This window comes from Lissotriton vulgaris, chromosome 2_2, assembly GCF_964263255.1.
Source record: "Lissotriton vulgaris chromosome 2_2, aLisVul1.2, whole genome shotgun sequence".
In the NCBI taxonomy this organism is placed as follows: domain Eukaryota; kingdom Metazoa; phylum Chordata; class Amphibia; order Caudata; family Salamandridae; genus Lissotriton; species Lissotriton vulgaris.
In genome coordinates, this window is record NC_141688.1 from 96,522,697 (window position 1) to 96,538,673 (window position 15,977).

The 15,977-nt window shown below is 47.2% G+C and overlaps 1 protein-coding gene across 2 annotated transcripts in view; it reads right to left on the reverse strand.

The window, feature by feature from the left end:
• Window positions 1-15,977, reverse strand: part of LOC147729081 (cysteine repeat modular protein 2-like) — a 721,334-nt gene that overhangs the window by 643,472 nt on the left and 61,885 nt on the right. For both annotated transcript variants that reach the window (XM_086959364.1, XM_086959363.1), the window contains one exon: window positions 6,054-6,122. In XM_086959364.1, coding sequence (XP_086815490.1) covers window positions 6,054-6,122 — 69 coding nt within the window. The remainder of the gene's footprint in view (window positions 1-6,053; window positions 6,123-15,977) is intronic.

Genomic DNA, 15,977 nt, shown 5'->3' on the forward strand with positions numbered 1-15,977 from the left:
GAAGAGCGCAGGGCTGAGGGAGGACCCCTGGGGGACTCCGCAGGTTGTAGGTGTAGGGCGGGGTCTGCCCGCTGCTTTCTGCCAGTTGAGGAAGGAGCGGATCCAGTCGGGTGCCTTGTCTTGGATCCCTGCATCATGGAGTCTGCGTATTAGGGCGCGGTGAGAGTCTGTGTCGAAAGCCGCTGAGAGGTCGAGGAGGATGAGGGCTGCTGTTTCTCCTTTGGTCAGTAAGGTACGGATGTCATCTGTTACGGCAAGAAGGACGGTTTCCATACTGTGATTTTTTCTGAAGCCGGATTGGGAGGAGTCGAGAATGTTGTGCTCTTCGATGAATGTGGCGAGTTGGCTGTTGATGGCTTTCTCAATGACATTCACTGGGAACTGGAGCAGGGAGATGGGTCTGTAGTTTTTTAGGTCGGTGGGGTCCGCTGAGGGTTTCTTCATGAGGGGGTTGATCTCAGTGTGTTTCCAGTCGTCCGGGAACAAAGCGGTTGCCAGGGAGCAGTTGATGGTGTGGCAGACCATGGGTGCGATGGGCTTGGCAGCTCTGTTGAAAATGTGGTGGGGATAGGGGTCCGTGGTGGCCCTGGAGTAGCCTTCATTGTCTTTAGTGTGTCTTCGGTGGTGAGGGCTGTCTAGTTGTCGATTCCTGGCTTCGGGGTGTCAGGGTCGGTGGTGAGAGTTCAGTGTGTTGGTGGTCTTTGTAGAAGTTGTCGTAGATGCTCTTGATTTTGTGGTGGAAAAAGGTGCAGAGCTTGTCGCAGAGGTCTTGTGAGGAAGGGATGTCGGGGGACTCGCTGGTGGGTTGGGTGAACTCCTTGATGATGTTAAAGAGTTCTTTGCGGTTGTGTGCATGAGTGGAGATTCTGTCTTTAATCGCTTTTTTTCTCGATTTTCTGATGAGTTGGTGGTGGGCGTTGGTTGCGGCTCTGAAGTGGTTGTGGGCTTCTGTGGATTTGGTGTTCCTCCAGGCCTTTTTGAGGTGGCGGCAAGTGCGTCTGGACTCTCGAAGTTCAGTGGTGAACCATCTAGCTCTCTTGGCGTGGGTGTTGTTGTTTTCCTTGTGGCGGGCTATGGTGTTGCCGCTGTCAGAGATCCATCTGTGCAGGGTTTAAACTGTGGTGTTGGGGTTGTCGTTTTCCACTATGGTTGGGGTGGAGTTGCTGAGTGATGAGGTTAGCTGGTCGTCGGTGATTCTGGTCCAGTTTCTTTAAGGGAGCAGGTGCTGGTGTCTGTGAATGGTGGATATTCTTAAGGTGAAGTGGAAGCATCGATGGTCCGTCCATGGGAGTTCGGTGGTGTGGCCGAAAGTGTTGGAGTTTCCTGTTGTGAAGAGGGGGTCGAGGGTGTGTCCTGCTAAGGGCGTGGGTTCAGTCAAGATCTGGCAGATTCCAATGTTGTAGAGGTTGTCCAGGAGGGATGAGGTGCTGGGGTTAGTTAGTTGTCGAGGTGGAAGTTGAGGTCTCCCAGGAGGCTGTAGTTGGTGGACGCGATGGCATGCTGGGAGATGATGTCCATAATGGAGTTGGCGAAAAGTCAGCACGGTCCAGGGGGTTGGTACATGTGGGTTCCTTGGAGGGTGGAGGTAGGGCTGGCCTGTATCTTTAAGTGAAGGTGTTCCATCAGGTCTGTGGGCTCATCAGGGAGTGTGCTCAGGCGGAGGGTGGATTTGTGGACGATGGCGATTCCTCCTCCCGGGCAGGTAGGGCGGTCCTTCCTGTAGATCTTTTATCCTTGGGGAATGGCAATGGCAATGTCCGGTCCCTAGGTGGTGTTGGTCCAGGTTTCAGTAACGAATGCTACGTCTGGAGTGGTCGAGGAGGTCCTAGATTTTGGTGGCGTGTTTGTGGAGGGATCGGACGTTGAGGAGGATGCATTGCAGGGTCTTCAGTTTGGTTATGTTCTTGCTGACAGGTTGTACTGGGTCCATGGTCTTGGCAGTGCTGCAGGTGTGCCAGCAGCGGTGACAGCTGAAGGGTCCATGAGTGTCAGCTGGTGATGCTAGCTTGCAGTTGTTGTTGCAGCCTGGGTTAAGAGCGTGGAGTGCCGCTGTGTTGTAGCGTTGGCGGTGCAGACATTCAGGGTTCCTGGAGCGGTCACAGTCGGATCGTGGACGGGCGCAGACGGGCTTGCCTTTGGCGCGCTGGAGCGGTCGACATTAAGTAGGTGTCGAGGAAGGCTGCACAGCTGTGAGTAGTGAGCGGGGAGGGGAGCTGGATTGGGCCGGTCACACTGGTCGTGCTGGGAGGGAGGAGCCGCAGTGGCAGCAGCGGCAGGGAAAAACGGGCTAAAAAGGAAAAAGGCAAAAAGAGAGAGAAAAGTGCAAATAAGGCAGAAAAAGTGCAAGAAAGAGTGGAGGAAAGACACAGAGGACACAGAAGGAGAGTGAAAGGGGGAGATTGAGATGAGGGTAGAAAACAAGTGAAAAATGGCGGAAAGACACAGAAGGAGAGTGAAGGGGGAGCTTGAAATGAGGGGAAAATGACAGAAAATAGAGGAAAGACCCAGAAGGAGAGTGAAGGGGGGAGATAGAAGTGAGGGGAAAAAAGGAGTGAAAAAGGAGTGAAAAAGCGGACCGAAAGAATGGTGACAGAGGTCTACTGGACCACCAGGGATGAGGCGCAGGTGAAACCTGAGGGTGGAGGAGGGCTTCGAACACCAACACTCGAGACTGCAGGGGCTCGGGGGAAGGCCTCAATGGTGGAGCTGCAAGGGAGGGAGAGCAATTTCACTGACAACGTCAGTGGCAAACAAACCTATTTTATCCTAAGTAGTCTTAGAGTTGGACTTTGTGTCAGTCCTTCCTCATAATGTGATGGCTTTCTTTTTCATCTCCATACTTTCCTCCTGATTAGATGGCTTTCCTCCCATATTTCTGTCTCACGGCGTTTGGATTGGATTAGTTGTATCCTCCTGCTGATGTCATATCTTTTTATTGCATTGTGTTAGGAATATCAGAAAAGATCAAAAGGAGTGTGCTAGCACAGTACTCTTACTGAGACATGCAGAGTTTATATCTGACTTTAAGTTCAGAAGAGGTCAGACGTGGTGAGTATGGATGTGGGAACATGGAAGCTATACTACTCAGTTATGTGTGAGACTACAAGGGAATTATGGATCTGTGACTAAAAAAAGGCCTATATAGGCACTGAGTGTCTGGTACCCAAAACCGGCCCAAATTAAGTTTTAAGGTCTGATATTAGCCAAGACTATGTGATTTTTTGTAAAAATGAAGTGTATAACATAGTTATAGGGGTTATTTAGAAGACGTGAAGACGTCATCCATTAGTCTAATTGTGTCATTCACATCTTTCTTCCACCACACTCTAGTCGGTATCATGGAGCAATGAGTCACCCCACTTCAGCCATTGCCTGACTCCACTGCAAGTAAAGGCAAGCTACTCTTTCACAGGGAGTACATCCACTCACAATGTAGTAACCTTCATTGCCAGGAAGCACTATGATGATGTGGGCTTTTTTTTTAGACAAAAATATTTTTTGCATACAGCCAATGTCAGATCTTGCCTTGTAGATCATATGAGAGACTAATTTTTCCTGTCTTTCTCTGATTCCTCACCTTCTTCTCACCCAATGTTTTGTAACTCCCTTCCCACTCTGCCTCTCAATGGTCACTTGCTCCTACAGCGCCCATGTGTTTGAGGGATATCAGTGGGTGGCAATCTTAAAATGTTACATTTGAAGAAATATCATTCAAAGATGGCCCGCTCAGAAGTGAGGCCATCTCTGATTGGGGCTTCTTAAAATATAATAAAATGCATTCACAGAAGTTGATGACACAAAGATGGTGGTGGTGATTTTTTTAATGTATTTTACTATATTTATATCTCACACATTTAGCCTCCACCTGTATGTGTGTGACTGTAGTGGCCATCTTTGAATGGAATGTTATAAAAAATATAACAAAAGGCATTCGAAGACAGCTGCCGTACATATGAGTGCATCCAAGGCAACCCATGTTTGAATGCACTAAATATAAAAATATTTTGTACACGGAGAGACGGCTGCCATGAATGTGAGTGGACCCACAGCAGTCATTGAATGGGGTTTCTTAAAATATAAGAAAGTGTTTTTTAACCTTGCTGCTGTAGAAGTAGGCATATTCACCGTAACCATAAAGGGGGTGAAAAGAGAATTGGGTGAGATCTATTGGCGTTGCGAATGCCTGTTGAATAAAATATGTATTTTTTAAACTTGTAACTTTGAAATTCCCTTTGAATGTTCAAATAAAGGCTCCTCAGTATCATTTTGAGTATAGAGCAACTGAATATTCAGACATTATGCCTCAGGTTTTCTTCGCTCTTCTTCATTCCTTACAGCATAGCCCTCATCATAGCACTGATCATGTGGTAAGATCTAAAATCAGCACTTGGAAGGCACCGACTGAGCTTCTGACTCACCACCTCTGAATTCTCTGCATCCAATTCCTGCGTCTCACCTTCTTGATCCTATGCTCCACTTTTTGTGGAGTCCCTATACCAACATGTGACCCAGATCTTTGCTTGTTGTCTTTGCGCAAGGTACACAAAGGAGGTGGGGACTTGTTCCTCTGGGAAGGGTGTCCCCCACCAACTGTTTAGTGGTGGAGGGGTTGGTCTGGGGGTTATAAAAGGAGGAAGTGGGATGGGGGATCCCGCTTTTGCGGAACTACGGTCCTCACACACCCAGCAAGCTAGGTGTCATGCTTCATCATATGGACCTGCTCCTCTTTGGGCCAGCGCTGCAATGCTCAACGGGCACCCGCAAAGGGACTCTTTGTCTGAGATCTTTTGCTCCTTTGCCGTATGATGAGGTGGGGGTGTGTGGCCCGTGCGTTGTGTAGATAAAGTGAGGTGCAGTGAGTGTGTGCATTTTTGAAAAACGTTGGATAGCCCAAGTTAGTAATCTTTATTCAGGCTGGTAATCCACCTCATTAAAAGTAAATTGAATGGAGTGGCACTACCCTGGTAGGGGTTGTTCAGTCTTTAGTGTGCTCTACTCTCTGGGTCAACATGTTTCTTGCCCTGTTGGTTCATAAGGATACCGTGGCAAGTCTTCAGGACCAATTAGTGTAAAAACTGTGAAAAAGTGTTAAATATCTACACTGAATGGTGCTTCTATTGTTCTGCTCCCACTCAGGACTGACTACATATCAAGTCTCGTGTAGTCGTTGCATGAGAACCTCTCTAATGCGAGTATGGTGCATCAGCAAGGACGGGCACGTCGTCTGGGCGCCTCTGTAGTAGGAGCCTTGTCTCGGTAGAGACCGCACTGGGTCACCTACCCTCGCCGTCGCCCCTGGTACGCCTGTCTTTGAGCAAGTCTCAATCTTCGGCTGATGCATCAACATGGTGCAGATTTTTAAATTATATTATATATTTATGGTATTTGTATAGCGCCTATCTACCACTTCGCATAAAAATGCACATACACATTTGGGATCTGAGGAACAGGTGCAGAGTCCTGTGGCTGACCCGACAGAGTGACTATCGAATATCCCCGGTCCCTACCCCGTGTGCAAGGACTCACCTGCCTGCGTGTCAGAAGAACATGCTAAGCATGCTATCAGACCTTCAGCCCTGGCCTGGTTTTCACAGATGTAGAAGTTTCAATCAAAGCGCTGCTTCTTTACTTACCTTGTCCTGCTTATCTTACTGGTATTGAAACCGAAAACACAACCTTTCTATGTCTGTGACCTGATGTTCAGAATTTCCGAAAGTGCCTCTGTTACCTAGAGTCAAAAACAAATTGTGTACTGACTCACTTAAAGCTTATTGATCACCTTGCTTAGCTAGAGGAAGGAGCACGATAAAGCTTAGAAGTCCTAGAAAAAACAATATTTACAAAATACTGATTCAAGATTGAACTGGAACAGCAAATGATCATTATCTAGCTGTATTAAGTTAGACCATTTTCAAACATACAGTTGTCCCAAGCAGCCCTAGTCTTGGAATGCCTGTATACGGATTGTCAACATTAATTGCAGTTCGTCCACTACACGTGTGATTACATAATTGCCTGTTTCTTAACTTAATAGTATCCTTGGTAGTACTTACCCATAGCACAGGCCTTGCATCCAGATTGACAGTCAAAGCATTCTCCTGTATTCGGATCCTCCACCTGACCTGGTTTATAGTAAATGAAGGAGAAGATGAAATAGCAATTGTGGAATGGACTAATTGTGACAAACACAATGGAAGCAAACACACATAGGGAAGTACTATCTGGGGCTTTGCTAGATCATTGGCTGCTGTGCTATTACCATCTGCACTAGTTAACGGAGGGAGAGCCTAAAACACAGTAAACTCTGGGCGTATGGTACCACGAACAGCATTGCACTCCCAGCTTCTTAAGGTAATGTCTACCTGAAACTGCTGTGAAACGTTGATATCCACACACTGGGAATCAGCAAGGCCCTCAAAGTTTTCCAGGTTATTAGCTGTCACGGAACATACCACAATTAAGAAAGGAATGGGGATTGAATGCTGGTGACTTTTTAAATGCGATGAACGTATGAGGAAATAATTATGTGGAGTAAATTGAACAGGCGTATGGTGGGTGATGTCATCAATGATGTCATTGAACAGGTCATAAGTGATGAAGTATATGTGAGGTCATAAGCAGTGCATGTTGGGGGTTTAAGCTATAGTCAGCTCAGTAAACTATAGCTGGAGAATGTCACTGTTTTTTGTTTAAAATAGGAATTTTATTTGAATACATTTGGTTTTCTCATTCAATATCTAGGGCTTTATATTTTTTAACTTAAAGTAAGCTATTATTACCAGTTCTAACTATAACGTCATTTTAACCTTTGATTTTTTGATAGCTAGCTACATAACTGGATAGTCACATCACATGTCTGAGGCACAAATTGGAAGTCTAATTAAAAGGGTGGTCGGCCAAATGAACCCATATTGTACTCGCCCTATCCTGACAAGCTCTTCACCCCACAATAAATAGAAAGATTTACATAAGCTCTCTATGACTACTGTTAAGGGCGACTTAGCCTTCCATCCTTTAAAAGTCAGTAAATTAAGTACTATTACATTGGGTACTAGGGTAGATTGGGTACAAGTAATGCTTTTTATTTACTGTGTGTATAAATGTCAGATGTCCAGTAGGATGCACTATATAAACATTAACGTTAGCATATTATCAAACACACATTTGCATCTAGCACTTCAAGAGTGAATAAAGGTGTCAAGATACTTTTATATGACATGGCCGATTGGCCAGGCGAATAGTAATCCATACCGCACTGCATCATATTGCTAGTCTGAAATGCCTAATAGAGTTGCTGGGATTTTTCTAATAATCCACATTGGTAAATTAAATCTGAACAAAAGGAAATACAGTAATTTGCCCAGGATCACACAGGGTTTTTGTTAGAAATGGGGGTCTCTAGTTGGCAATTGGGGTTCACCCTTGTCAAAATAGGGAACCTTGCTTCTAGTCAGGGAAAGGGGGATACACTCCTAAAATAATCCCTGCTCACCTGCTTGGTAGCTCGGCACGAGCAGACAGGCTAATCTCAGAGGCAGTGTGTAAAACATTTGTGCACATATACAGCAATACAGTGAAAACACTACAAATGGACACCACACCAGTTTAGAAAAATAAGTAATCTTTATCTAAACAAGACCAAATGGCAACATTCCACAATAGAGTTTGAAAAAGTTCAGTCCAATGCAAGTTGTAAAAGCAACACTTTTCCAACAAAGCACCATGGATGTGTCACACGAAACAAACAAAAGGGTTGATAGGGAAGGCGATGCGAAAGTTCCTTGCTACGGGGGAGTCAAGGCACCTGTTCCTTCCTGCAGCACAGGGGTGGCAATGAGTCTGTTCCTTACTGGAGAGGAGGGGATGCATCTGTTTCTTACTGCTTTCCGGTGACGATGCAACAAGATGGTGCATCGATGAGATGCAGTGATCCGGTCGATGCGAAAACGCTTGCAGCCGCACGGCAGGTGCTGCAACGGTTTTCTCAGCGATGCGTATGGACCCGGTGTGAATGTGGCCCGCTTTTTCTCTGTGGCTCGGTGATACTTCGGGACCAGATGCGGATGAGGCAGGCTTCATCTCTGTGATTCGGTGATGTGTCGGGACCAGGTGCGGATGCGGCACAAGTCTTCTCTGTGACTCACCGATGCGTCGGGGCTCGGTGCGGATGCAACATGTTTCTTCCTCGTTGTGTCGATCTTCCAACTTCCAACAACAAACAGTCTCTAGAGGTCCTAAACAGCAGCAGGAACCTCTTTGCAGGTTGGAATTCCCAGAAAGGAAATTCAGGGGAGCTGGCGGTGAAGTGTTTGTGTCCCTGAGACTTCAGACAGGAGGCAAGCTCAGTTTCAAGCCCTTGGAGATCTTCCTCGAGATGACAAAGCAAACAGCAAAGTCCTTTTCTCCTTTCCTTGGCAACAAGTAACCGCTGCAGGCCAACCCCAAACAGCAAACAGCACAGGGGTAATAATCTTCCTTTAGCTTCTCCGGTTCCTCTTGATTTCCCAGAAGGGATCTAAAGTTCTGCGGTCTGGGACCCCCATTTTATAAACACAAATCCTTTGTTTCTGAAGGCAGAGAGTGTCTGTACCCAGCCAAAACATGTTCTGTCCTCTCTGATTCAGCTTCCTGGCAGGAGGTGGAGACAGCATTGTTGAAAGCAGACCTGGCCCAGGCAGGTGAAAGGAAATCTCCCCCCACTCTAAATTCAACCCAGGTCCCATTCAGCTCAGCCCCGACTCATCAGACTGCTGAAGCCGCAAACCTCTCCCAGCTTCTGTCACTCACAGGCCAGACACTCAATACACAAACCTAGCAGAGGCACACTGGATGGTTAGGCAAGAAAATACCTACATTCTAAAAGTGGTATTATCAAACACAGAATGTTAAAATGACCCACACTAAAAGATGCATTTTAACGTTCAGACCTACTAAACTTTATTTTCCCATCTTGATCCCTGGGTCAGTTATGTTTATAGGATGGTATAAGCAAACTGCCCATTCTCGCCTATGGGAGCAGATAGCCTTGCAATAGTGAAAAACGAAATTGGTAGTATGTCACTATCAGGACATGCCACACACATCAGGGCGTGTCTTACATTTCACATACAATGCACTTAGCCCACAGGGGTACCTTGGGCCTAACTTAGTGGTGACTAACATGCAGAAAAGGGAAGCTTTAGGGACTGGCAAGTGTGTGCACTTGCCAAGTTGACATGGCAGTGCCAGACTGCTCACAGGCTCTGCAATGGCAGGCCTGAGCCACATTTTACAAGCTGCTTCTGTGGGTGGCACAATCAGTGCTGCAAGCCCACCAGCAGGATTTGATTTACAGGCCCTGGGCACACATGGTCCACTGTACTAGGGACTTACAATCAAATCAAATAACCAATCATGGAATCACTAATCCATAACACAATTTACAAAAAGTGCTCAAAGTCATAAAACCACCAACAACAGGTCAAAAATAATACAGGAGGGAGGAAGGCAAAAAGTTCTGGGATGCCCCTGCAAAATGGGCCAAGCCCAACACAACCCCCTTCGAGCGTAAAGCCAGGATAGGCTAATCAATACCTTGATAGGCTTCCCTGCTTGGGGCGATAGAACATGGACGCTGGCCAGCACTTGCAGGGACATACTCCAGTTCTACGCCAACGTCTTATATTGCGTGAACTAGACTCAAGAAATCGAGTATCAGAGAGCTGTACATGAGCACCAGTTTTGTTACAGAAGGACACATTACATTTTTTGTTAGGCACGGGGGAGATTAACTGATTTGCCCAGAATCACAGGATAATGAGTGCCGTTGCCGAGACTTGAACCCGGTTCCCCAGCTTCGAGGTCACCCACTCTAGCCTTAAGGCTACATCCTCTCCCCAGGCTGCATCCTCTCCCCAGGCTGCATCCTCTCCCCAGGCTACAACCTCTCCCCAATCTGAACCCATTTGGAACCCTCTGTCCATACTCTCAGGGACCACTAAGCTAACCCATGGGGAACCCTTCTCCTCAACTGTGGACACCATCTGTGCAGCACCTAACCGTGACTTGCTCACATATGTGTCCCAACAGGCAGACAGTACCCACATGGTCAACACAGTGGTGTGAACCAGTCCACCCCCAGGGAGTGACTCCTGCCCCCCTCGGAGGGCAACTCTGTCCACCAGGACAGCAAGCCACAATGGCCACTGACACCTGTCAGTGATGAGAGCCAGGCCCCAGGCCTTTCATGGCTCTCCAACCTCTTTGGCATCAGAGAGTAGGGGACAGTAGCCCTAGGTGCCTGTCACCCTTGGTACACTCTCCCTCCTGTCAGGCCGGGTATGACATCCTGACAATGACCCACCTGCCACGGGCCTGTACCCGGTGGCTGGACAGGAGACTGTGCCGGGCTTTCGCACACCCGGTCCTCCTCCTGGGGGATCTGCACCCTCCCATATGGAGCAGTACCACCTTTCAGAATTGTCAGGGCAACTGTGGAAGATGTCCTGCACAATTTGCACAACAGTTCAGGGGTTCTATCCTGCAACTGGGATCCCAGCTTAGTGTCTGTACCCTTAGACTGCTCAGAGGTCAGGGGTGAGGCTTCTCTCTCCCTTCCCCCCTTACTGGCGCTTTGCACCCTCCCACCTGAAGCGGTGTCCCCAGAAAACAAACTGGTAGGGCTCTGTTAGCAGTTGCCCTTCCCTCCAGGTCAGGCAACACCTGAACCTGGCTTCCTAACCCAAGGACTAAACCCTGCGGCTGAGCACCCGCCTGGCACACCAGGACTTCCTGGGGAGCAGGCATGCCCCCCCAAGGGTAACACATGACTCATGTGTTGTGTGACAGTCTGCTTGCGCAGATCTCCCTACCCCTGTACATTTGACAGTGCGCAAAGGTCCCCCAGGACAGACCTGGTGTCATCATGGTCACTCCTAGGAGGCACAGCCCTTATGGCTGTCCCCTGACCCACTGGTTCTTCTACTGGGGAACGCATCCCCTTTTCACCCTCTCCATCTGGACTTCTGCACCCTTCACTTAGAAATGGCACTGCAGGACCCCATAACTGATTGAGGTCCGCTTACAGCCACTCAAAGTTCTCCTGCACTAGGAGATCCCCTCAAAGGATGGCCTACCAGTACAGACTAGGCTCCCCATCTGGTGTTCCCTTAAGGAACCTTCCAGGTCCTGAGATTGAGGTTGGGGCACTACGGGACGCATCCCAGTCTCACTTCTCCTCCTTGGAGACAGGACATGAGGCCCTACAACCCTCCCACAACACTGGGACCTAACTGGGCTACTCTGAACCTCTCCCACCACTCTGGGCTGGGAAATACCTGAACCACTCCTCTTAGGGTCAAACCCCAATGCCTCATCAGACCCTCTGGAATCCACCAAAAGGTCTCCCTGGGGTCAGAAAACTCACACTCCAACAGGTGTTGGCATAGCTCTGGAAAACATGAACTTACAATATGCTCTCCCACAATTGAATCACACAGCCTAATCAAACCACTCTCCTGAGATTGGCAAGACAGTATCTGACTATCTCGGTCACTCAACCCACACTCTTCTGGGCAGTCTTCACACTCACACACAGGGACTTCAACCATGGGGGAACCCATTTCCCTGCACCTCTGATCTAGAGTCAGTAGAGTGTCCCTCACAGCACTAGGACTATGAATCCCTGTGCCAGTTCCCAAATACACCTCAGGGACAATGCATACCACTGGATCTACCTCATATCCTTGAACCCCCTGGTGTATGCTAACCCCCTCCTTCAAGTCAGGCACCACATCTCTGGGTGTGTGTACTGCTCCTGCAGCACTAGATAACTAATTGTTTCTGCCACCATCTGAGCTGGACTTCACCTCAAACCCAGCCAAGTTTACTTCCTGAGCTACACACATTTCTTGGCCTCAGCCCTCTTGAGCTCCTCATCAAGCTCTCTCAGCCTCTGCTCACAAGCCAGAAGCCAGCCAACTGTTTCTGCTTCTTTCTCACTTTCAGAGAACAACTCCTCCTCAGACCCAAATGGTAGTGTGTGCCTCCAGTGGGGTAACTCATAATGAAATAGGGATACCTCTAGATCCTCCCTGGACCTTCTCTTCACAGGCAGCCCCCTTTCCTTGCAGAACACACGTAGCTCCTTCATTGTGTAGATGAACATGTGCCAAAAGTTAGGCTCCATTTAGCAACAACTAACCAGAGTCTTAGTATCAAACAATACTTCCAGGAGGACACCAGCAAACAGAAAAAACTGTATGTGGTTGTGTAATGGTCTGCCCTCCAAGTAGTGTACACCAATCCCTCTATTTAAATGACAAATGCAAGTCCAAATCCTCACCGCTGACCACCAACTTTAGAAATGGAGGTCTCTAGTTGGCAATGGTTTGCACCTTTGTCCAAATAGAGACCTTTGCTTCTAGTCAGAGAAAGGGGGATACACTCCTAAAATAACCCCTGCTTACCCCCTTGGTAGCTTGGCACGAGCAGCCAGGCTTATATCAGAGGCAGTGTGTAAAGCATTTGTGAACACATACAGTAATACAGTGAAAACACTACAAATGGACACCACACCAGTTTAGAAAAATAAGTAATCTTTATCTAAACAAGACCAAACTGCAAAAATCCACAATACATTATCAACAATATGGTTCTTAAATGGTAGAAATAGTTAAGTTCAATGCAAGTTGTAAATGCGACACTTTTCCAACAAAGTACCTTAGATGCGTCACGCAAAACAAACAAAAGGGTCGTAGGGAAGTCGATGCGTCAGTTCCTTGCTTCGGGGGAGGCTGGGCACCTGTGGCTTACTGTAGGGCAGTGGGGCAATGTCTCTGTTTCTTACCGGAGAGGAGGGGATGTGTCTGTTTCCCACTGTGTTTCGGTGAGGATGCGACAAGATGGCTCTTCGATGGGTGGCGACAATCTGGTGCGAAGCGAAAAATGGCGGCACGATGCAACGATCCAGTCGATGCTTTAACTGTTGCAGCCACACGGCAGGTGCTGGGGCGGTTTTCTCAGTGATGCATCGGCACCCGGTGTGGATGTGTCCGCTTCTTCTCTGTGGCTTGACGATGCGTCGAGACCAGGTGTGGATGCAGCGCGCATCTTCTCCGTGACTTAGCAATGCGTTGAGAATCAGTGCAGATGTGACACGCTTCCTTGTTGCATCGGTCTTCCAGCTCCCAACAACAAACCGTCTCTAGAGGCCCTAAACAGCAGCAGGTACCTATTTGCAGATGGGAATTCCCAGCAAGGAAGTTCAGGAGAGTTGGCGGTGAAGCCTTTGTGTCCCTGACAGACAGGAGGCAAGCTCAGTTTCAAGCCTGTGTTTAGATATTCCTCAAGATGACAAAGCAAACAGCAAAGTCCTTTTCTCCTTTCCTTGCCAACAAGTAAGAACTGCAGGCCAACTCCAAACAGCCCAGGGGTATTAATCTTCCTTCAGCTTCTCCGGTTCTTCTCCTTGGCAAAGGTTCTTCTTGATTTCTCAGAAGTCATCTAATGTTTTGGGGTCTGGGTCTCCCTTTTTATACACACAAATCCTTTGTCTCTGAAGGCGTGTCTGTACCCAGCCAAAACCAGTTTTGTCCTCTCAGGTGCAGCTTCCTGGCAGGAGGTGGAGACAGCATTGTTGAAAGCAGACCTGGCCCAGGCCGTTGAAAGGAAATCTCCTCCCCCTACTCTAAATTCAACCCAGGTCCCGTTCAGTCCAGCCCAGACTCAACAGACTGCTGGAGCTGCAGCACTCTCCCAGCTCCTGTCACTCACAAGCCAGACACACAATACACAAACCTAGCAGAGGCACACTGGATAGTTAGGCAGGAAAATACCTACTTTCTAAAAGTGGTATTGTCAAACACAGAATGTTAAAATCACCCACACTAATAGATGCACTTTAACATTCTGAGTTCAGCAATACTAAACTTTATTTTCCCAACTTTTTCTCTGGGTCAGTTATGTTTATAAGATGTTATAAGCAAATTGCCCATTCTGGCCTATGGGAGCATATAGTCTTGCAATAGTAAAAAACGAAATTGGTAGTATTTCACATTCATGGCATGCACACACATCAGGGCATGTCCTACCTTTCACATACAATACACCCTGCCCACATGAGTACCTTGGGCCTACCTTAGAGGTGACTAACATGCAGAAAAGGGAGGGTTTAGGGACTATCATGTTGACTAGGCAAGTGCACACACTTGCCAGTGCAAGCGTGTGCACTTGCCAAGCCAACATGGCAGTCCCAGACTGCTCACAGGCTCTGCAACGGCAGGCCTAAGCCACATTTTACAAGCTGCTTCTGTGGGTGGCACAATCAATTCTGCAAGCCCACAGCAGCATTTGTTTTACAGGCCCTAGGCACACATGGTGCACTGTACTTGGGACTGACAAGTAAATCAAATAGCCAATCATGGAATCCCAAATCCATAACTCAAATTAAAAAAGAGAGCATATGCACTTTAGCACTGATCAGCAGTGGTAATGTACTCAGAGTCATAAAACCGGTCAGAAAAAATACAGAAGGAAGGCATAAAGTTCTGGGATGACCCTGCAAAAAGGACCAAGTCCAACAGTTAGTGTGAGAAACTGGGTTACTGGCTGAGGAGGGTGAAACCCTACTCAAGCAAGAAATTCAATCCTAGTCTGGATAAAGTCAATATGAGAACCTGTGCTCAACACTCGGGTAGCTTGGCATCGAGCAGTGAGGCTTAACTCAGAGGCAATGTGTAAAGTATTTAGGCAACACATCAAACAGCAACACATAGAAAACCCACCATGAAAATATATCACACCAGTTTAGAACAATAGAGTAATGTCTAATAAATAAAACAAGACCAAAAGAACAAAAAATCAATTTCAAAGATTTCAGTGAAAACAGCACCAAAAATCACAAAGCGCCAACTGGGGATATCTGGTGGCACCAGATTGGGGCAAAGTCACAAGTTTGGACAAACCACGATGGTCTACAGGGACACAGGGGCATATGTATCACAGAAGGATTTTGCGATTCTCAAATAGCGATTTTTAGACAATTGCTATTTGAGAATTGCAAAATGAGATGTAACTAAAATTAACAAATAATTAGCAATTCCTTGGCATTCCTTAATTGCGACTCGCAATTAAGGAATGGCTTCCCATTCATTTCTATGGGCCAAGAGGCCCATAGTAATAAATCGGAATTGCATGTGCAATTTGCGAGTACCCAATAGGTACTCGCAAATTGCGCATGCAATTTCAAGGGTTTCAAAAGGACACCCTGTTGCACCCCTGAAATATGTATGCGTGCACATGTGGCACACATACATGCCATAAGGGCATGTATGTGTGCCACATGGCACTTTGAAAAATGCAAAAAAGTGAATTTTTCAAATAAATCGCAAAATTACCACCAACTTGAAGTTGGTAATTTGCAATTTCTTATTCCAAAATCACACAATTTGGGTGCTTCCTGCATCGCATTTAAGTAATCACAATTTGTGAATCCTTAAATGCAATCACAAAATAGGGATTTACAAATTTTGCTATTCTCTATTTTATAATGCCCTTTTGGGATGATATATCCCAAAAGGCCTTTTCCCGTTCGCAAATGGGCCGATTCTGAGAATCGGTACGTTTGGGAAAAATTGGCTGTTTGTGAACGGGAAAATTGCTTGATACATATGCCTCATAATTAGGCCGGCTGAACAAGAGTATCTTAAATCTTGGTTGCAGAGCATTGCGAGATCCCGTGTGGAGGATCTGTTGCGCAGTCAAGGCGATGCGTCGGTTCCATGGTGCTGTGAAGTTGTTATACGAGGTTTGGTGTTGTCGCTGAGGATCCAGTCGAAAGTGGCTTGCAATGGGTCGTCATCAAGGCTGCCGTTGAGAACAGATTTGTGATGCAAGGGCCTGCATCAGGAAAACTTTGCACAGGCAGTGGTTCCGAAGTGATCTATGAGATTGAAGCGGAGTCCTTGCACTGAGAGAAACCAAGCAGCAGAGGCAATGTG